Source organism: Hyla sarda, chromosome 1 (genome assembly GCF_029499605.1).
Source record: "Hyla sarda isolate aHylSar1 chromosome 1, aHylSar1.hap1, whole genome shotgun sequence".
Classification (NCBI taxonomy): domain Eukaryota; kingdom Metazoa; phylum Chordata; class Amphibia; order Anura; family Hylidae; genus Hyla; species Hyla sarda.
The window spans coordinates 295,161,413-295,185,339 of record NC_079189.1 but is presented as its reverse complement, the minus strand read 5'-3'; the positions used below and the strand labels follow the sequence as shown (position 1 = coordinate 295,185,339).

At 43.0% G+C, this 23,927-nt stretch overlaps 1 protein-coding gene across 1 annotated transcript in view; it reads right to left on the bottom strand.

Annotated features, from left to right (window-relative positions):
- R3HDM4 (R3H domain containing 4) overlaps nucleotides 1–23,927 on the bottom strand; it is a 39,985-nt gene that overhangs the window by 14,959 nt on the left and 1,099 nt on the right. The window contains exons 2-6 of the mRNA XM_056517952.1: nucleotides 12,589–12,743; nucleotides 11,345–11,463; nucleotides 9,326–9,443; nucleotides 7,804–7,889; nucleotides 5,073–5,158 (exon numbers count right to left, since the gene is read on the bottom strand). Of these exons, the coding sequence (XP_056373927.1) occupies nucleotides 5,073–5,158; nucleotides 7,804–7,889; nucleotides 9,326–9,443; nucleotides 11,345–11,463; nucleotides 12,589–12,743 (564 nt within the window). The remainder of the gene's footprint in view (nucleotides 1–5,072; nucleotides 5,159–7,803; nucleotides 7,890–9,325; nucleotides 9,444–11,344; nucleotides 11,464–12,588; nucleotides 12,744–23,927) is intronic.

Below are 23,927 nucleotides of genomic sequence, written 5' to 3'. Positions count from 1 at the left end.
AAAATGATACCCTACTTGTATAGGTTTGATTTTGTATTACTTCAGAAAAAAATCATAACTACATTTTAAAATTTATAGGTTTAAAATTATTGAATTAATCTTCTGACCCCTATAACTTTATTTCTCCGTGATCAGGGCGCTATGAGGGTTCATTTTTTGCGCCGTGATCTGAAGTTTTTGTCGGTACCATCCTTGCATTGATCTGACTTTTTGATCGCTTTTTATTCATCTTTTCATAATATAAAAAGTGACCAAAAATACGCTATTTTGGACTTTGGAATTTTTTTGCGAGTACGCCATTGACCGTGCGGTTTAATTAGCGGTATATTTTTTTAATTCGGACATTTCTGCACGCGGTGATACCACATATGTTTATTTTTGTTTTTATTTACACTATTTTTTTATTATTGGAAATGCCGGGTGATTCAAACTTTTATTAGGGGAAGGGATAATTCAAAGGGTTAATGATTATTTTTTTTTACACTTTTCTTTTACAATATTATAGCCCCCATAGGGGGCTATAACATTGCATTTACTGATCTTTAACAGTGTTCAATGCATCTCCATAGGGATGCAATGATCAGTGTTTTCGGCGATTGATTGCTCAAGCCTGGATCTCTTGAAGCATTCAATCGGCGATCAAACTGCAGGAAGGAAGTTAAGAGACCTTCCTCCTGTAGTACAGCTGTTCGGGATGCCGCGATTTCACCGCGGCGATCCTGAACAGCTCCCTGAGCTAACCAGCACTTTTTACTTTCGCTTTTAGCCGCGTGGCTCCGCTTTGAGCACACGGCTAAAGGGTTAATAGCGCGCGGCACCGCGATCAGTGCCGCGCGCTATTAGCGGCGGGTCCCGACTTCACTATGACGCCGGGCCCCACCGCGATATGATGCGGGGGTCACCGTGGGACCCTGCGTTATATCACGGGAGCGGGACCAAGGACGTACTCATACGTCCTTGGTCCTTAAGGAGTTAATGGTACTTATTCTGATTGGGTGACTGTTATTAGTGGGGTACCACAGAGGTCAGTCTTGGGTCCTGTTCTGTTTAATATATTTATTAATGACCTTGTAGAGGGGTTGAATAGTAACGTAACAATCTTTGCAGATGATACTAAACTTTGTAAAGCGGTGAACACTATAGAGGACAGTGCACTGTTACAAATGGATCTGGATAGGTTGGAGGTTTGGGCTGGGAAGTGGCAAATGAGGTTCAACACTGATAAATGTAAGGTTATGCACATAGGGAGGAAAAATCCGTGCTGGGGTTATGTATTAAATGGGAGAACACTTGGGACGACTGACATGGAAAAGGATTTAGGAGTCTTAGTTAACAGTAAATTTTGCTGTAGTGACCAGTGTCGGGCAGCTGCTGCCAAGGCTAATAAAATCATGGGGTGCATCAATAGGGGCATAGATGCCCACGACAAGGAAATAATTCTACCGCTGTACAAATCACTAGTCAGACCACACATGGAATACTGTGTACAGTACTGGGCACCAGTGTACAAGAAAGATGTAGTGGAGCTGGAGAGGGTTCAAAGACGGGCAACCAGAGTAATACGGGGAATGAGAGGACTACAGTACCCAGAAAGATTATCAGAATTAGGGTTATTTAGTTTAGAAAAAAGAAGGCTTACCTTAGGGGGGGACCTAATAACTATGTATAAATATATCAGGGGACAGTACAGAGATCTCTCCCATGATCTATTTATACCCAGGACTGTATCTATAACAAGGGGGCATCCTCTACGTCTAGAGGAAAGAAGGTTTCTACACCAGCACAGACGGGGGTTCTTTACTGTAAGAGCAGTGAGACTGTGGAATTCTCTCCCGGAGGAGGTGGTCATGGTGAACTCTGTAAAAGAGTTCAAAACGGTCTGGATGCATTCTTGGAGAGTAACAACATCGCTGGTTATGTATACTAGATTTATAGGGACAGAACGTTGATCCAGGGATTTATTCTGACTGCCATGTTTGGAGTCCGGAAGGAATTTTTACCTCTAGTATGAGTTTTTTTTTGCCTTCCTCTGGATCAACTTCGTAGGGACTCATTAGGGATATAGGTTGAACTTGATGGACTCTGGTCTTTTTTCAACCTCATGAACTATGTTACTATGTTGTGGTTACAGGACTTGGCCGTGTAACCGCCAGAACGGTTGTCTGGCTTCCAGGAAGGATGCACCATGAAAGAAGGGGCTTTCTTAGAGTGGGAGGGTGCCTGCTTGGGTGGGCTACCCGAAGCAATGGACCGAAAGGAAGCAGTCTTCCGACGTTGATCGGAGTGGCGAGGTTTTTTCTGCGGCAGCAGATAACTTACCTCCAGTAGCTTCGAAAATAATTTAATCTAGGCGTTTCCCAAAGAGCTGAGTACTGGAGAAAAGCAACTGCTAGAGATTTCTTCGAAGCAGCATCTGCATCCCACGCCTTCAGCCACATGGAGGGACAAATCGCCACCAAGTTGCCCAAGGCAAAGGCTGTGCATTGGGTTGACTCCAAAGCCACCAAACAGAGGAAGTCACCGGCCTGAGAGAGCTGACGAGCGATGTCTGCCAAGTCCTCCTGAGGGGCGCGTGACAGGATGCCCTGCCATAGCTGAGAAGCCCAAACCAAAACTGCCTTGGACACACAAGCGGAAGCAAAAAGGTGGGTAGCAAGGTGAATCCTGCCACTTCAAAAGGAAAATTTTGCCAAGTTCTCGATCTTCTTGTCCGCTGGATCCTTAAAAGGATGCTGCATCTGCCAGCATAGTAGACTTTGACAGACGGGAAACTGGAGGATCTATGGCAGGTGGCGCCGTCCACTTGGAAACCAGATCCGGAGGAAAGGGAAATTGAGCTTGAATCTTCTTGGATCCCTGTAAACTTTTGTCCGGATGTTTCTGAGCCGTGTCCAGTAAGATGTCAAATTCAGCATGAGAACTGAAAGCCTTTGGGGGGGGGGGGGGGGGGGGGGGGGCGGGGGTGTTACACCGGGAACTGCAAAAAAACACTCCAGGATCAGGATCCGAAGTTTCTGGGTCCTCCAGATGAAAAGTGTCCCTGATTGCTGACACCAAGCTGTCCACCATATCAGACACAGCAGAGCGATCCTCATGATCCGAGGTGGATTCCGACCCGTCATCCGCTACTTCCACTGGAGAGTGGGAGCATGCGGTGGTGGCCTTAGACTGGGGAGTGCGAGACCTAGAACGAGGAGTCGGGGACCTGGGATGGTCACCGGGGGAGCCGCCCCAAGAGTTGGGGTGCTGCCGGTGAGCTGGTGAAGAGGAGCATGACCTACGGCAAAAAAAGTCTATCCCGAACACGCGACTCTGGAGAACAGCCTGGCAAAGTTACTTTAGGGCACCAGGAGAGACCGAGCTGGACTCCCTGGGGTTTGTGCGCAGGGACAACCACTCCAAGGCCGAAGCCAATGATCTGGAAACAGTAGCCAGGCCAGAGATCGACTGGGAAGGTGAGAAAACCCACTCTGGGGGAGGAGCGGACATCGCGTGTTCCGGAGGGACATCCTGATAAGGCACAGGGGGAATGGAGCACATGGTGGAGCAGGTGGGACAGGTGGATTTCAGTGGAACTACTGGGCATTTTGGTCTTGCAGCCCACACAAGAATGGTAGGTGACCAAGGTCTGGTCGGGTCTGGTGTCGGACATAGTTGCTAGTGATAAGTAGTAAGTAATAAAAAGGACTCACTGAAACATTAGAATAGGGTGCGGTTTCACCTGGGTGTGACATAGTGCAACTCAGCCTCCACAAGTCCTCAGCACAACATCAATCAATCCAAAAAGGAATAGCACTCACACAACAAAGTTCATGTTCGCAATTTCAATACTTTACTTCATCCGTATGTTCTCATACAAAAACAGTAAAATGGAACATGTCATATTCACCCAAGTGCTCGTCACTGATCAGAGTTGCGGCATTAGATAAAAGTCTTTCGCTCCTACAGAGCTTTCATGTTTGCCGTTCACCCAGTTTTCCTTGCAGACAGACCGCGAAAAAAAGCTCACACACCTGTGAGCGCTACTGGCAATGTTTCAGGATCTCTCCCTTTCTCAAGCCTAACGTGAATAAACCCACCACCATTTATATATGGACAGTAGTCTCGCAAGATTTCATATCTATGAATTAAAATCACATTGAATAATTTAAATATACTGGTCGATTGCATTACCATGTATTAATACATCAGAACTTACATACATAATTATAATAATACATTAAAGTTACAGTTTTCATTAATGCCATTAGGGGACACAGCATCCAATTTACTAATCCAAAATACCTCCTTTCTCAGTAACCTCCTCTATTTCTTCACTTCTGGATCCCCATACTTCCCTCCAACACCAGCCATTTAAGATACTTGGTGATTATTTTCCACAAAATGTCCTGCAACACTATTTTCTCCACTTCTTTCCTGTAATGCCTTCCTAGTCATATTTCTAATTTCACTTATATTCATTTATACGAATTCTCACTGATCTAGTTGCTTGACCAATGTTTACCTTGCCACAGGGGCATATACCTGTGGCAAGGTATGTATATGCCCCTGTGGCATGGTATACATTGGTCAAGCAACTAGATCAGCGAGAATTCGTATCAATGAACATAAAAGTGAAATTAGAAATATGGCTAGGAAGGCAGTACAGGAAAGAAGTGAAGAATATGAAGTAGGGAGAAAATTGTGTTGCAGCACATTTTGTGGAAAACCATCACCACGTATGTGATCTTAAATGGATGGTGTTCGAGGAAGGAGAGGGACATACTCCCCCTAATCCACCATACTCACCTTAGATGTCTTCAGCCAGCTATGACAGTGGGACGAGCAGGGAAGGTAGGGGGACCCGGACCAAAACGTACAAACCCAGGCGCAAGCCGTTGGTGGGAAAGGGTTAACTGTGCATACTCCTTGCCTAGTGCCCCTTAGCAGCACATGGGTCAAGTGTGTTTTAACCGTACCAAAGGAGAACATGGGTAAACACATTGAAGGCCATTTGCGTTTTCCTTATGACTTAATTTAATGGAGAAACAAGAAATAAATAAATGATGTTGAATGATGCCCAGACTCAGTACCTGTTTTCCATTATGGAAATATATACAGATTCAGGGGTGACTGAGAAAAATGACATCATCTCCTCTTCCAAGTCCTCCAGTGTGTCCTGTTAAAAAAAAAAAAAAATTCAAAGTAAAAATATATTTCACAATTTAAGTTACATACTCTTACGAGTTTTTGGACACTTTTGATAGGTGGCTTTGAACCTAAAACTGGCCAAACACATGGTAATGTGCTCCACATGCTGGCTGATCTAAAGAGGTATACTTTAAAATGTATCTGCAACTTTAGAAGTAAGATTCCTTTTGTAAGAATAAAGACCAAAAAAGGGGTTGTCTTTTCGGCAGAGCTCATCCCTACCTAACTCCACAAGCCACACCGCTGCTATTTGACTTTTTTTGGAGGACAAGAGTGTTCTAATATGTGTTTTTTCCTCTCCCACAAGATGGAAAGACCAGGCAACGCCAGGTACTACACTATAAGAAAGAAGCAAGAATCAAATGTCTTAAAAAAACTCATAATAAATGTGACGCAAGCCAAGTAAACCATTTTTTTTGCAAAGTAAAGCTAGAACTTTAGCACATTTGTAAATGTAAATCCGCAGTTCGTTTTTATAGTATTGATTGTGCTGTTAGAATTATGTTTTTATTTTGCAGATCCGTGAGATTACAGTAATACCTGATTTATATAGTTTATGTTGTAGTTTAAGGAAAGGATTGTCCAGCACAGCAGCTCTTCAGGAAGATGCAAAATTTGTAGGAATAAGACACCAGCTGACATAGGGCAGTGATGGCGAAGCTATTGCATGCGTGCCACAGGTGGCACGCCGAGCCCCCTCTGTGGGCGAGCTGGGGGGAGCGAAGGCAGAGCAGAGGATGCAGGTCTGCATGGGAGAAATAAGCCATGCCCCCTCATCTCCCCCTCCCGGAGGAAGCAGGTCTGCAAGACAGAAAGAAGGCAGAGCAGGGGAGAGAGGACGTACACGGCTCCTCATCTCCCCTCCCCCTGCTCTGCCTTCAGAGGACGAGAGTTTCCACAGGGAAAAGAAGCCAGAAGCGCAGGGGAAAGAGAACGTACAAGGCTCCTCATCTCCCCTGCCTAATGATTTCTATGTGTGAAGGGGGACATACTGCACGGGCTGGGGATAAGGAGAGGGGGGGGGGGGGACATCACAGACTGGGGATGATTTCTATTTGAGGGCACTTTGAGGGAAAATAAGTTGGGGTGCATTATGGTTTGGAAACTCTGGCTCAAAAAGGTTCGCCATCACTGACATAGGGCAAAGAGAAAAGTGAATAGTTTTGATTGTCCAAGCAATCTTAGTCGTACGACTAAGATTGCATGGACAAAAGAAGCATCCCTTTTTTCTTTGCCCAATGCCAACTGCAGGCTTATTCCAACTAATTTAGTATCTTCCTGAAGAGCTGCTGTGCTGGACAAGGCATATGGGAGTGAGCTGAGTTGCTTGTTTCTTTGTAAAATTTATGTTGTACTACTGCTACAAAGTAAAAAACAACTTTACACTTTGTTGTACGTACAATACACCAATACTTTTGTATTGATTAGGATTGTGTTCTCTTAAACCCTGCCTCTAGGCCTAATGTAGGACTTAAGGTTTCTGGCCGTCATGATAACCCCCGATTGCTCCCTCATTCTTTTTAGCGCTATTAAAGGGGTACTCCGGGGAAATTCTTTTATTTTTATTTATTTTATATTTTTTTTTTTAAATCAACTGGTGCCAGAAAGTTAAAAACAGATTTGTAAATTACTTCTATTAAAAAATCTTAATCCTTCCAGTACTTATTAGCTACTGAATACTACAGAGGAAATTCTTTTCTTTTTGGAACACAGCGCTCTCTGCTGACATCTCTGCCCATTTTAGGAACTGTCCAGAGCAGCATATGTTTTCTATGAGGATTTTCTCCTACTCTGGACAGTTCTTAAAATGGAAAGAGGTGTCAGCAGAGAGCACTGTGGTCATGATGTCAGCAAAGAGCTGTTTTCCAAAAAGAAAATAATTTCCTCTGTAGTATTCAGCAGTCAAGTACTGGAAGGATTAAGATTTTTTAAGAGAAGTAACTTACAAAATCTGTTTAACTTTCTGGCACCAGTCGATTAAAAAAAAAATAAAAAAAAATAAAAAAAAAGCTTTCCACCAGAGTACCCCTTTAATTGTGGCATCCATGTGGTCACATTGCCAGGATTGGGGCTCTCTCAGAGCCTAGCTATTGCAGTGGAGTATTACCTGGAATATACAGCACTAAGACCACCGTATACATACCCCCTATGACTTGCAACATACATATATCCCGTAGATGTCAGGAGTGGGATAAAACTAAAGAGGTTATCTTTCAAGTGATACCAGTCTATATTTTAGGTACAATATTCAGTAGAGATGAGCGAAGTTACAGTGATTTAGATTTGTCACGAACTTCTTTGGCTCGGCGGTTGCTGACTTTAAGTTCAGCTTTCAGGTGCTCCGGTGGGCTGTAAAAGGGGGATACAGTCCTAAGAGACTCTTCTAGGACTGTATACACCTTTTCCAGCCCACCGGAGCACGTGAAAGCTGAACTAATTTATGCAGGTTAAAGTCAGCAACTTCCAAGCCGAGAAGTTAGTGACAAATCGAATCACTGTAACTTCACCCCGCTCATCTCTAATATTCAGGGCACAACAGTCGTAAGGGAGCTGGAAAGGTTTTGCTTGTGAAAGCAGTGAAGAAATCTCACAAGGAAGTTAACATTTCCTAACCATTGGTATTTGGCGTCTTTTCAAGCTGTAACGCAGACTCCGGTTGATCCTCCGATAACACTCCTCTGGGGTAAAAGCAGGATGCTCTAAAATGTAAAAGAAAAGCAATAGAGCAGCGTTACATAAAATTAAGTCAGTCAATCACATTAAATACTATATTTTTATAGAGAACGCATGAAAACAATATGATCCTTTGCTTTCTGCCAATTAGAAGCTGTGCTCAGTTATTTAGTTTACATTGAAATCTGCAGCAGAAAATCCTGCGCATCAAATCTGCGTACGTGAGAACGTACCCTAAAAGTGAATTAGAACTACATGTTGTCCAAAATGTTCTTACAAGCAAATATATCTAATTGCAGACTATAAATACACCTCCACAAGTCTATGTAGTACATTCATAACCCTCTGTAGGGACAACTATTCAGCATATTATCTAATCCGCAGGGTAAGCAGCTGATAAAGTATCAGACAGCCACACAAGTCGGGCCCTGCCCAGTCAGGCCTCCAGTCCAAGGTAAACTAGGTTCTTTGTGGCTTTATTTAGGACAGCCAGAACTCCCACGGCTTGTGAGGATTTTTACTGCTTTTCATTTTTATTTGCATAAAACTATAAGACCACAGAATATATTGATAAGATCCCATAGTATACTTTATGTATTCCAAAAGGAATGTGGAAAGTACTTCTACATATTATCACAGCTGCTAAATCCCTTATCCCCAAAAGTATGGAAACAGACTGCCCTCCTCCACGACTAGAAGTACATGCTAGAATAAAAAAATAATAAAAACATATCAGCTCCTTAAAAGTATGTTATCGCCCTTTACATAGTTCACTAGATGCCTACCTGGCAGTATGGCATCCGCTCTTTATCTGAACTTATTTATGGCCCAGCCTCCATATTATGAAAGCACTCAGCCTCAACATCATGGCACTGTCACCCTGCTCTACTTTTTCTATTGTTCCTTTCTTTGTCTGTTCTGTTATTTGAGTTTTCCCGTTGAAGCTTTATTACAATAGCTTCCCATTTCATTGATTTTCAACTATATTGATCTTCGCTTTTGTGTTACATTGCTTCTGAAAGGCTGTTTTTGTTATGCCAAGTAACAATGGTAGTAGGCCCACCGCTCCTTCAAAATGTTTCTCCTTTATGCAAGAATGAGTTCCATATGCATGATAATTCCACTTGTTACAAGCTGTCTGTCTTGATTGATTCTGTTCCTTTCCTCTTACTATATTGTACAACTTTGTAAAAAATTCTATAAAAAAATTCAATAAAAAAAAAAAAAAATAATTATACACATGTTTAAGTAATTTCACACTGCCGCCATTTTGTTGTTGTTGCCTTTTCACTTGAATGGGTTTCTCTGACGTCTCTTACTGCGGCTGGAAGATAGCGGGAGAAAAAGATGTTGCAAGCACAAATTTTTCTCCCGCTATCTATCACACTGACGGGCACAAATGGCAGTGTGAAAGGGGCCTAAATAGTTTTTCTCCATAACATGTTACAAAAAATACAAATACCTGTCCTCTCATCTCTGCATTTATTAACCTTCTCTCTAGGTTTTCTCACTTTCCGCTCCAGATAAGCAAGTACTTTCTCCTGTTCTTCTCCAGAGCGGTTCATGAAGTCATTCCAAATCTATAAGGAAACATTAACCACATTACTAAAAGGCAGCAATGGATAAAAATAATGAACTTAAAAGGGGAATCTTTTATTACTTTCCCACCACCTAACCACAAGTCATTGGTCTTGAATGACAGACCTCTCCCTGGGGGTCCCAGCAGTCGGACCCTGTGATCAGACACTTATCCCCCTATCCTGCAGAATGGTGGATAAGATGTAATGTACCGGAGGTCCCCTTTAAATAGGAGGTGTGGACCCCACTGCATGGAACTCTAAGGAGGCAGGGGCACACTTACTCTGTGAACAGGAGTCAGGGTAGAGCTGGGCGGTATGACCAAAAATGTGTATCACGGTATTTTTGTAAGTTATGGCGGTTCCACGGTATTTAACGGTATTCCCCCCCCCCCCCCCCTCCCACACACACACACACACACACACACACACAATCATATGACCCGTGGGCGCTGCTTCGACTCCCCCGGTTTATCAGGCCAGTGCTGTGCTGTCCCCCTCGAATGAATGAATCATCAGCCGCAGCACGCTGTCCCCAATCATATGTGACCCGCGGCCGCTGTTCTGCTTTTCTCTCCCCTCCCCCCCAAATGAATTATCAGCCCAGCGCTGCCCTGTCCCCCCATATCGGAACTAATCATATGTCACCCGCGAGCGCTGCTTCTCTCTCCCCCCCCCCCCTCCAAAAATAAACAAAATAAACTTTAACTCACCTTCTGACGTTCCCGGCCTCACGGCCCCTCCGCTGCGGTCCTGGGGATGGGAACGTCAGAGCCGTCAGCCTATCACCGGCCGAAGCGATGTCCTGCCTCGGCCAGTGATAGGCTGAGTCCACTGTCATGTAAGGAGCTGGCTGGCGAGGCGGGACATCGCTGCGGCTGGTGATAGGCTGACAGCTCTGACGTTCCCATCCCCAGGACCGCAGCGGAGGGGCCGTGAGGCCGGTAACGGGGAACGTCGGAAGGTGAGTTAAAGTTTAATTTTGTTTATTTTTGCAGTCTGGGCACAGGATAGTACAGTACAGCGCAGGGGCTGAGCGAAGCAGCGCTCGCGGGTGACATATGATTAGTTCCCCGATGTGGGGACAGTGCACTGCAGGTGATAATTCATTCATTGTGGTATGGGAAAAATTCATATCGTGCAGCAAAAAAAATTAAAAAATAAATAAATAATTCGGTATGAACCGGTATACCGCCCAGCACTAGGTCAGGGTACTCTTCTCTATACAGGGAAGGGTCCCAGAGCCAAGACCAGCTCCTACCAGTAGATGGTATACCCTAATGAACGGGAGTGAATATTTAAAATGGTAATAACACTTTAAAAAGTTGTCCCTTGCATTGCACATAAAGGGGGTTATCCAACATAGCCGCCTTCTTACAAAAAACAGAACCGCCTCTATGTTCAGGTTGTTCGTATTACATGCAACATGGTTCCATGTGCTTTAAATAGACCTATGCTGCAATACCACAAACCACCTGAGTACAAGAGTGAAGCTGTTTCTTCAACAAAGCAGGTATTCTTTTGTTATTCTGGATAACACCTTTAAACAGTTACATATGGCTCTCAAAGGAGCCTGTATGGCAGCACACTGTGGCCCCATATGGCTTCTGTGTATACAACTCTGCCTAAATCAGCAACACATTGAAACAGAATACATTATATACAATTTAAGAGAAAGTGACATCTTTCTCACCTTTCAGCAGCCTGTAGGCTCCCAGTCAATGTTCATAAACCAACTCAATTCCTCCCCCCCAAAGAAATCCATCTAACGCGAAACAGTAAATAGAAGACAAAGCTGAAGGGGATTCATCTGCAGCCATGGTGCACCGGATAATAGCGAGCAGTAAGGGGGGGATCTTAGAATGCTTACAGCACGCAGCCTGTCTGAAATGCCAATGACTTACCTCAATGTACATTTCATTATTACAGGCTTCTGAAAATATGCTCGGAGATGCACATATGCAAGAGTCAACTTCATCGGCTACACACTCTTCCCTTTCTAGCAAATTCATTAGATAGTGACCTTCAAAAAGAAATAAAAGAAATGTATGATTATAGAGAAAAAAAAAAAAAAAAATATATATATATATAATTTTTTTTCACTCAAATGATCTTATCGAGTGGCAGATTTGCAGTGTTTTAATATTTCTATATTTTCAGTTTTATTCCCAATCACAGACAAGTATATTGAGAGACAGACCACAGGGCCACTTCCAAAGCACTAATGGCCAGCACGAGCCCACAAGCCCTTTGCTCTGCAGTAACACCTGGACCACTGTGTTAGAGGGAAGTCCCTCAGTCTGACAGCTATAGATTGTAAGCTCTTGTTAGCAGGGCCCTCACGACTCTTGTCTTAAAATTTAGTGTGTAATATCTGATAACTGAACCCTCAAAATTGTAAAGTGCTGTGTAATCTGTTGGCCCTATATAAAGAATTTTTAGTTACAGCTGCTACGTATAAGCAGCTTGTGCTCTGGAAATTTAAGCAGAACCCCTATAGCCGGAGTGGCTTTTCTATTTTTTTTCTAGAGAAGAGTTTTCTTGGCAAGACAACCTCATTAACAGTAACATTCCAATTTTACTAACCCTCCCAAAAATGTCAAATTTATTGGTAGTTTTTAAGTGTATACTTCCATAACAATAAGTCTAGTTGGCACACAACTCAAATGCTTTAAGTCTATTTTAACCCCTTAGTGGCAGAACTAACTTTATATGGATGAGAGAAAATGTCACTGCATTTCATTGATGTGTTTACACAACTATTTATATAAACAAAATTAAACCATTATAATTCTTTTTATTCACAAATAAAGAGGTTGACTGATCCTGATTCTAAGCCCTATATGGCCATGGTCTTAGGTTAACTACTACATTGATGCTGACAGGTGCTCTTTAAACAAAATCAAACAAACAGTCTTCAAAAAAGGAAAAAATAAAATAAAAAAAGTTTCTGTAGTCAACACATTGCCCTCTTCACTTGCCTTCACTTTCTGGAGTCGCCTATATGTCATAAAGCTATCTTACAGAAAGCTAAAAAAAAAGTCATACTGGACTTAATACTGTCGTCACTAAAAGACAGCTCCTCAAGGAAGGTGCTGGGCAGAATTTTTATATTCTGCAAACAGCCCCTTCCCATGGATTTTCTCACTGTTTTCCAGACGACGAAGGCTCTTGCGTCCTTTGGCTTTAGGTGTCAGATCAGAGTTTCGGATTGCACGGTTTATGTAGTATTGCTTGCGCTTTGCACTATTAGTCTTCTTGGATGGAGAACTTGGCAAAGGGGATAGGCAATCTTCAATTAACCTGAAAAATAAGACAGACCAGTTACACTGCATCTCATAGCACCTTTCTTCAATCTGTGTACTGTAGATTACAGCATGTGACACTGCAGTATGTGGATACAGCTCTGCAGTTCTATACATTCTCAGGTCTAAGCAGCCATCAGCACAAATTCACATGGGTTGGATTTACTGTGGATAATTCTGCAACAAGTTCAAAAATCTACGGGGAAATCTGACAACCCCCCCCCCCCCCCCCCCCCCCCCCCCAAAAAAAAACAACAACCTGTATTTAATTGTTCCCATTTCGATTGGTGCAGATTTTGTATCAAACATCTGCCATTTTGAGCCAAAGCCAGGAGTGGATTCCATAGGAATGGGAAATATAGAAAGAATCCACTTCTGGCTTCGGTCCCAAACACTGCAGTGGTGAAAAAACGTGTGTGAGAACACCCTTACATATCATATATGCTGCAAATTTCAGGCTACGTTCAAATATACAAGAATCAATCAATACAACTAATTGTACAATGTAAAATCTGAAGTGTATACACCAGGTCCAAACATACGCTTATGGAGGATTTCCACTTTATACACATTTGTCTTTAAACAAGGTATAATTAATTGGTTGGTACTGTACAGAAAACAGGGGTCCTGTGTACCCCATTTGCAGTAGAAAGGTGGTTTAGTAACTTTGCAGTCAGTGACACAAGCCATTTAACAGACTGAGCCCCTTGGATAATAAGGGACCCCACCAAAAGGTGTTAACCCACTGAGCTACACAGTGGCTCCTATGTTACATGAAATAGGTTTGTTTTTGTTTTTTTTAACAGGTGTAAGAAAAACTTTCAAAAATAAAAAACACATGACCTAAGCTATAACCATCCTTTACACAACATTGTAATTGTAATAAATCCAATGGCACTTGCTATTGGTAAATTGCTTTTTATTCACACAGTATGGATTCTTTAGTTGAACACAGTGTAGTCTTTCCACCAGCTGTAGTACCAGAGGGATTAAATAAGAAGCAATTCATAAAATAGTAAGTGCCAATGGTTCGACTACTATGTTGGAATTACACATTGACCGAACTATTTCCAAGTGTGCACCACCACGGATGCAAATGCCGCCAAGTGGACTACATCAGATCAACCGGGTATTGCTTGCTGAACAAGTAGCACTGGTGTTGTATGTGTTGTCCCGGTACAGGACATGTCCTGTCCCTTTTGTCTGGAGTCCACTCAGCCAGAGTCCCTCCATGCTAATGGGCTCTCCTGAAGGGCTAACCCCTAGTCGCCTCTTAATATGTAATATTTCATGTATATATTTATATATGTAATAATCTAGGATACCTCTATTAGGACCTTAGAGGTAACGTGCCTTTAATTTATGTTATGCTATGGCTTAAAGGACCTTTGGGTCATGTGATATACCCAGAGTTCCGGAGGTCAGGACTGATAAGTTTGGCTATCCAATGAGCTTTGTTCAACCCCCTTAATATATAAACGGACTGCTGCCACTTAATTCGCTCTCTTAGTTCCGGACTATCAAGCAGCACTAATCTCATAGCAAATCATCAATTCAACCTAGGCCTGAAGCCATATCTACTGCAGCCACTAAACCGCGAGTTATCCAGCTCAAAACTACTAAAATCCTGTGTGACTACTGCAACTCAATTATCTTCAAACTAGTAGCACAGTGGCTAGCAAATCAAAGCTCATTGTACTTAGAAGTCCCAGCAAACCTGTGAGGAACCTGAACTACGGTCCTCTATACAAAGACTGTTTTGTTTCCTGCAGTTGCATAAAATACAAAGTAAAGTTTATTCAGGTTTTCATCAATATCTGCTGTGGACATTCAATTTTTTCTCCCTACCGTTTCTGGGACAGTTGGCGGTAGGACCACTACCCTAAAGGAAACTGCATCCTGGCGTCACGACAATATAGGGTTAATACAAATATACCCTACACTATTACCTGCACCACCCAGTCACCACATGTATTTCTACATTAACATTTACCTATTACAGCATTACCATGACATCCAGGCTCAAACTTCACGGTACTGAACGTTCCCTAAGGCAACACAATTTCCATGAAAAGGAAAAATTATAGTCATTTTAGCTGCATAAATAGAAAGTAGTGGCAGCGTCAAAAGATTTATAAGATGAGGAACACAATGCAGCCATTTCATAAGTTGGATTGCATTCATATTGTAACCTATGAACAGGACAAGTCCCTAAATAGTCCAACATTTCAGGATAAACTATCGTGTGTACATTGGGGGGGGGGGGGGGGGGGGGGTGTAGCACTATTTCTGTCCATTACAGTATATCACTTGTATATTTTATCCCAGATTTTTGCTTTAGGTTTCCACTCTACCTTTTAATTGTTCCTAAGCCAGTGGTTGGATAGTAGCCTTTATGAGGTGTCCCGTACTCTGCACACACAGAAGAGGGGATCCCGATCAGAAACATTCATAGGCATGAAGTAGGGGATACGTCAACAGTTCGTCTAACAACTATTTAGGAGTGGTTTGTTTTCTTTCTCCATGGAGACACCGACTGTACAGTCAATCATGACGCATGCTTCTATTTTTATATTACAGTAATTGAGAATTTAAAATGTGAATACAAAACCTTATATAACCAGTAACAGTAAAAGGGTGCATTCACATCAAGATTTTGCCACTGTTTTGCATCCGTTATTTTTTTTTCCCGTTATTTTTTTTTTTAGCATCACGTATGCCTTAACAACTGACCAACTGTATGCAAATGTGTGCTATAAATTTTAACTGCATACAGTTTTAAATCGTATGCGTTTTGAGTTTAGAGGTCCGGTTGCATCAGTTTTTGCAACAAAAAAATATATATATAATTTTTTTTTTTCTATTAAACACTTTCTTGCAATAAAGTTCAGATTGGAATTTCAATAAAACAAGGAAAGAAGGTGTGGTTTGCCATGTGCAAGAACAAAACCATTAATTCTGCTTTGAACTTGATGGGCAGGTTTCTTTTTCAACCATAATAACTATGTAATATTCCATGCCAAATAAGAGTCTGACTAGTATATGAATGTCTGCTTCTCTTTTATTCTTTCTGCATAGATTTGGCTGTGAACACAGCCTCATTGCTTATGCAAAGAAAAGAGCATTGTGCGCAGATCCTATAGCATAGTGTTTTCCAACCAGGGTGCCTCCAGCAGTTTGCAACAAATAAAGACACCCTGGCTATCCTCTATTCACTGCGGTTCAGGCCCTGTCATAGATCCTCATACATACGCAGTTCCCGATGGATCAAGCTACAATTTGTAATCTGTTGGACTCTGGCAGGGAAAAGAATAAAAAAAAAAATAATAAAATAAAAACACAACTCCATATGAAATCAGGGGCACATTAGAAGGCTCAAGCCTCCCTAAAAAATCCAACGTCTTTTACTGATCTCGAAGCATCCAATGTACAATACCCCTTTAAAGTCCTCGTAGAATATTCAAGAGAATTTACTTAACGTTCCATTACATGAAATCTGTAGTGGGAAGCACATCCACACTAATATGTATTACATAATGCTGTCTTTTACAAGAAACACTAACTCCTACCTAATCCTATATTGCTGTGGCCATTAAACACAAAGAACGTCCTGAATCGGCTCTATGTAGACAAGATTATCGCTTTACACTGGAAAGCCCACATCAACTGACCGAAAAGCTCATTGTTCCAGGCCACAAAAATCAGAGCCTCTTATGTAGGTAGAATGACATTGTCCAATCCAGCGTGGCAGGTGAGATTTTAGGATTGTACTGCTGCCATTAAAGACAAGGCTGCATTAATAGGATGGTGGATTATCCAGATAGAAGGGTCTTTTTACAGACTAGTCCGCAATGTGCCGGCAGAATCGTGATCACCCCTGAATGGGTACATTTAGATGTTAGCAAAGACTACTTTGTGAAAAGCTTTCTCCTCAGGCTTTTCTATGGCTTCAAGTGCACCTAAGAATAAACGCTCACTTCTCCTCAAGGCATTGCGCTTATTTTCACAGTTAGAATGTATTTATCACTCAGGACACTGGTAGTTATGAAAAGGCACAATACTTTCAATGTAAGGCAAAACACGACAATGGCACATTTTCTCAGCTGTATATGGTAAAACAAAACAAAAAATAAAAAAATAGCTACCTGCACTTCAAAACCTTCTATAAAAGTATAACCGAGTGGAGATTACATACTTGCTTTAAAGGGGTTATACAGTTAGAAAACCCATTTTTATATGACTATTTTGTGAATAATGGAGGTGCTTTTGTAGCCACTCTCTCCATGATGATACGGATCCAGCACAAAGAGTGTGCACTGGTTTTCAACCATTACAACCAAATACCCCCAAATGAAATGTCTCAACAGAGTTCCCTCAAAGAAAGTTACACTTGTCAAGCCAAGCTCATACTGCCACCATAGGTTCTGTTCAGTCTCTGCCATCAGCTCTTCCCCAGATCAGATTCCCCGTAACTATGAAGGAACTGTATATCCTAATAAGAATAAACCCTTCCCCTGTAGCCAGTAATAATGAAGGATGGTGGCTCGTACTCAGCTACTTTTGATGCCTATATGGAAGGAAGGTTGGATGGCGGCCAGGCTCAGGAGTAGCATTGATTGTGCTTTGGAACACTGTTGAATGCTACCAATGCTAGAACTCAACAGCATGCTCGTGGTGCCATTACATAGCCAATATTGATTTGTAAGGACTCTTACAGAACACTTACTGGCAGATTTCTGTTACAGTGTACATGTAAAGTTGAACTCTAACCCAGTTTTCAGACTGGGCACGGAGAGACACGCTGTCCAGATGCCTTGGCAACCTCTGGGTGCGAATCCTATTAGTTAGATAGGGTCTTGTGCATGAACTCACTGGGTGTTGTAGCACTGTACCCTCTAATGTTGAATGTTTATTGAAGAGCAGGTACTCTTGTATTTTTAAAAGTACACTTTAAGGCCCCTTTCACACTATAAAAATACCTCCGTTATAAACGTCAGTCATAAAAATCTTGAAAATCGTCTGTTAAATGGCCATTAGAAAATCCTATTATATAGTGTATGGGATTTTTCTAATAGCCGTTTTAACCCGTTATTCATAATAGCCGTTCTTTTGTGACAGGCGAATGAACGGAAGAAATAATGCATGCACCATTTCTCCCGTTACTATCGCCCGTCACAAAATAACAGCTGTTATGCAGAACATCAATAGGTGCCATCGGTGCCGACAAGAAAATTTTTCTACTAGCATTCCAGAAAAATTTTATGTTCTCTGCAAGATAAGCTATTATTTGAGTATAAATAAAGTGCGACTCCGGTCAATATTGTCTTTGTATTATCACTTCTCTCTTGTATACTATTTATTTACTGTGCTGAATGCATCGCTGTGCTACCGTGCTCCTCTTCTCACCAGGTGACTACAGCGACTCTAGAGAAGATAGGCAGACATAAGATTTAGGGCTAAAGTCACAGGGGAATTTATCAATGCTGTACGATAAAAGTGACATTTTTGCGCAAGTTTCTTGGTTGCACAAAATTAGTGGCTTGTCAATAATACCCCCTTCGAACACCCTTTACTGTGCACCACTTTTTAGTATAACTCTGCATTTATGCAAGATTTATAAAATATATACAGCTATCAAAGAAAACCACTGAGAACTATCATATAAAGAAATCTATGAATCTTTATTAAACATACATAAAGAAATTCATGTCATAACATCCCATTACAAAAACGGAAAACAAGAAAATAGGATCGTGGAATGAGAATATCTTGTAGAAAAGGACTGATGTATGCTCACATGCAACATACAGAGCAAGGGGAAAGAAAAGAGAAAGTCACAGCAGTGGGGTAATAGTGGGGTATACATAAGCTGGGAAGCATAGTGAAATAAGAATTAAAAAGGTTTCAGCAGAATCCCACAAAAAGTGCAAATGCAAAAGTAATGCCCCCCCCCCCCCCAAGTTTTTACAGCAACTAACATGGATGCATACAAAAGGAAAGACAAGACAACCCAGTTACCCACCAGTCCTCTGAAGCATTTCACCGGGCACGCTTAGGCAAAGAGTCTTCGATTAAGTCTGTCCGGTGAAATGCGTTGGCTGGATTCCATTAACATGTGTCACGACTATCACTTTGCTCTATTTAGAGGGGTTGGGATGGGAAAAAGGGTTTATTTCACCAGAAACCACTTCACTACGTCCATGGGCTGTATATGGTATATGGCTTTATGCACATTACGGCAAGTTTTGTGGAAATCTGAAGTGTCAAGATATTGCAAATTTTCCCTGAGCCGTCAGGGTAAAGTGGGCTCTAAAGAGAAGGACTCCAGCGCTGCAGTGCGCACCTGTCCGGCAACCCAGCCCCACCCCACACCCCACTCAAAGACATTAACATAATTGCCCTGTGCTAACAGGGTAGAATAGGCAGCAAATAGGGGTACCCCAGTCTTATCTATTTGTTCACATTCCGGCACGGCGCTGCCAGAGCCACCAGCATAAAGAACTGCTTATTAATGCTGTTACATTGTTGAAAAACCTGATACAGTACTTTTTTGCTAGTATATTGCGGAGAGGATACTTTCATATTACCCATCACGCGCAGAGACTGCAATCCAACACTCCAGTACAAACAAATTCGCCAATAGGGGAATGTACTACTATATGAATATTTTACTGTAAGTGGTGCTTAACTTATTTTCATTTTTAGCTCTTATATTTTATTGTACCCTGTAAACTCATACATACCTTCCTACGAGCCCCCGTTGGTCCGGCACAGGCCTGACGGTCCGGCAGTGCTGACGTCATTCCACTTCCTGGGAACGCTGCAGAGCCATCGGCTTATCACCGGCCATAGCGATGTCCCGCCCCGGCCTGTGATAGGCTGAGCCCACTGTCATGTAAGGAGCTCTGGCAGGCTTCTTACATGACAGTGGGCTCAGCCCATCACAGGCCGGGGCGGGACATCGATACGGCCGGTCATATGCCGACGGCTCTGCGGCGTTCCCGTCCCCAGGAAATGGAATGAGGTCAGCACTGCCGGACCGTGAGGCCTGTTCCGGACCAACTGGGGCTCATAGGAAGGTATGTATGAGTTTATTTTGTTTATTTTTGAGGCCCGGGCATATATATACAGTTGTCCTCTAACCATTGTCTTAAAAGGAGTACTCCGCCGAAAAAAACACACACACACACACACACATATTCGTCTGATCGCGTGCCGGATGACTGGCAACTACAACTGCCACACCCCTCCATTCTTGTCTATTGGAGAAGGCGTGACAACTACATACTAACTGTCACGCCCCCTACCATAGACATGAATGGAGGGGTGTGGCGTCACGAACGCAGAAGCTCCAAGCTTCCGCCGCTGCCGGCTTGGAAATCGCGGGGGGTCCCCAGCGGTGAAACCCACCCCCCGTTCAGACATCTTATCCTCTAAACTTTATGTAGGTTTTATTTTATTACTTAATAAAAATTATAATATATACTTTTTAACAGTTCAGACATTTACGCATGCGGCAATACCCCATATCTTTATTTTTTACATTATTTTAGTTTATTTTATTCTTTTCCTACTTTACTTTTTGTTATAGCTCCCATAGGGTAGATGCAGACTGCAGAGTATTACACCCTAGGGTCTGTAGATGACCCTAGGATGCAATGTTCTGCAGTCCGCACATGCCTCCCAAGTGTATAGCAGTGTGTGTACATTCCTATACAGGTGGGGGTATGAGCAGATTGCAGAGCATTGCACCCTAGGGTCTGTAGAAGACATTAGGGTTCAATGATCTGCAGTCTGCACATACCCCCATGTGTATAGCAGTGCAGAGCAGAGGCCCTGGCTGGGAGGATCACTGACCCAGCCGGGGCCACAGCACAGCGCACTGTGAGTGTGTGTCTAAATTGTGAGTAACATTGGTGGCAGCTCTGACTCCGACCTACTGGACCCGGCGGCAGCAGAAAATGATGGATCCTCCAGGGCAGGCTGAGCCCGGCCTCCGAATACACAAAATTAAGGCGGTGGGGGGGGGGGGGGGGGGGGGGAGACATGACAGGGAGGAGCAGCAACCCCGCCCTGCTGGCAAGTCTGACTGTTGGTGGAGTATGAGCCTACTAGGAGTCACCGAGGCTGCCACAGTGGTGCAGGATTTTTCCTGATTTGCGGGGCCTGAAGGAAGAGCGCCTGACCGCCCACGGCAGTCTCCAGACCGCCCGCACGTTTTGGGTTGGGTCCCGGGGATCCCAATCCCAATGCAGGCCTCTAGTACAAACCACGATGATGCCTTCGAGGTACTCATGACTTATCCATGGTCAGTCATTTCAATAGCCTGAGCATACAGGTGGGGGTATGTGCAAAGTATTGCACCCTTGTCTGCAGTACAGACCAGGGTGCAATGCTCTGCACATCCCCCCCAATGTGTGTAGTGTACATTCCTATACAGGTGGGAGAATTGCACCCTAGGGTCTGTAGAAGATACTAGGGTTTAGGGATCGACCGATTATCGGTATGGCCAATATTATCGGCCGATAATCACGATTTTGGGCATTATCGGTATCGGCAATTACCTTGCCGATAAGCCGATAATGCCCCGCCCCCGCACCGCCCCCCGTATACCGGTATGGATGCTGGGCGGTATACCGGTATGGCTTTTTGCCCATACTGCTATACCGGTCGGGCCCCACCCTCCAAGTCAATAAAAAAATTAAACTTACCCGTAATCGGGGTGGACCGGGCCATCCATCCTTCCTGTAGTGTCCGGGGGCATTCCGGGTGAAGAGTGAACCGGTCCGGGCTGTCCTTCTCCGGCGGTCATCTTCTCCACTCCAGGCAGGCTCCGGCCTAGTACACTGCATAGACGCCGCTACGCCGTGACATCAAGTGCGTCGCTGCGCACGGGCGTCACGGCGTCTATGCAGTGTACTAGGCCGGAGCCTGCCCGGAGTGGAGAAGATGACCGCCGGAGAAGAAGGACAGCCCGGACCGGTTCACTCTTCACCCGGAATGCCCCTGGACACTTCAGGAAGGAAGGATGGATGGCCCGGACCACCCTGACAGGTAGGGGGAGAGAAGCGGGTGGTGGCGGCGGCGGCGGCGGCCTATGGCACAGCAAAAGCCACTGCAGTGCATTGATTTAAAGCGCCCGCTTTAAATCAATGACCTGCAGCGGTGTCGCAGGGGGTTAAATAGCCGATAACTTATAATAGCCGATATTCCGGTATAAGTTATCGGCTATCGGCCCTAACCTGCACCGATTATCGGTATCGGCCCTAAAAAAACGATATCGGTCGATCCCTAGTAGCGTTCAATGCTCTGCAGTCTGAGCATAGTCAGCTATTGGCTACGTATTGGTCATTTTCCAAACAGAGTTTTGTTTTGAACTGAAAACTGCTACAAGCCACAACTCTCATCCGAGCCAAAACTCCGATACATTCAGAAAATCCCCTGACCATAGTCACCCATCACATTGGCACGTCATTTTCCTGATGTATTCGTACCTTTAAGGCACAAATCGTGATATAAACTCTGTCTTATGCTATGGTCACATGGCAGAATGTCTGGGGGGGAATTCCGCATGAATATTCTGCACAGACATTCCACAGTATCAGAGTCCCATTCTGCCGTGGAAATCCTGACGCCGGTGTTCACAAACACAAGTGAATCCGTTTTGGGTTTTTTTTGCGGATTTTTCTCAGAAATGCATTGCCATCTATGACATGGTGCATTTCCGAGCGGTCCTAGAAACATAGAATGTGTCGGCAGATGAGAACCATTTGGCCCATCTAGTCTGCCCCATATCCTATCCTATCAATAGTCCCTGGCCCTATCTTATATAAAGGATAGCCTTATGCCTATCCCTATCTTATATGAAGGATAGCCTTATGCCTTTCCCTATCTTATATGAATGATAGCCTCATGCTTATCTCTATCTTATATAAAGGATAGCCTTATGCCTATCCCTATCTTATATGAAGGATAGCCTTATGCCTATCCCTATCTTATATGAAGGATAGCCTTATGCCTATCCCTATCTTATATGAAGGATAGCCTTATGCCTATCCCTATCTTATATGAAGGATAGCCTTATGCCTATCCCTATCTTATATGAAGGATAGCCTTATGCCTATCTCTATCTTATATGAAGGATAGCCTTATGCCTATCTCTATCTTATATGAAGGATAGCCTTATGCCTATCCCTATCTTATATGAAGGATAGCCTTATGCCTATCCCTATCTTATATGAAAGATAGCCTTATGCATATCTCTATCTTATATGAAGGATAGCCTTATGCCTATCCCTATCTTATATGAAGGATAGCCTTATGCCTATCTTATATGAAGGATAGCCTTATGTTTATCCCTATCTTATATGAAGGATAGCCTTATGCCTATCTCTTTCTTATATGAAGGATAGCCTTATGCTGATCCCTATCTTATATGAAGGATAGCCTTATACCTATCCTTATCTTATATGAAGGATAGCCTGATGCCTATTCCTATCGTATATGAAGGATAGCCTTATACCTATCTCTATCTTATATGAAGGATAGCCTTATGCCTATCTCTATCTTATATGAAGGATAGCCTTATGCCGATCCCTATCTTATATGAAGGATAGCCTTATGCCTATCTCTATCTTATATGAAGGATAGCCTTATCCCTATCCCTATCTTATATGAAGGATAGCCTTATGCTTATCTCTTTCTTATATGAAGGATAGCCTTATGCCTATCCCTATCTTATATGAAGGATAGCCTTATGCCTATCTCTATCTTATATGAAGGATAGCCTTATGCCTATCTCTTTCTTATATGAAGGATAGCCTTATGCTTATCCCTATCTTATATGAAGGATAGCCTTATGCCTATCTCTATCTTATATGAAGGATAGCCTTATGCCTATCTCTATCTTATATGAAGGATAGCCTTATGCCTATCCCTATCTTATATGAAGGATAGCCTTATGCCTATCTCTATCTTATATGAAGGATAGCCTTATGCTTATCCCATGCATGTTTAAACTCCTTCACTGTATTTGCAGCTACCACTTCTGCAGGAAGGCTATTCCATGCATCCACTACTCTCTCAGTAAAGTAATACTTCCTGATATTACTGCAGAAACCTTTGCCCTCTAATTTAAAACTATGTCCTCTTGTGGTAGTTTTTCTTCTTTAGCACCGGCATG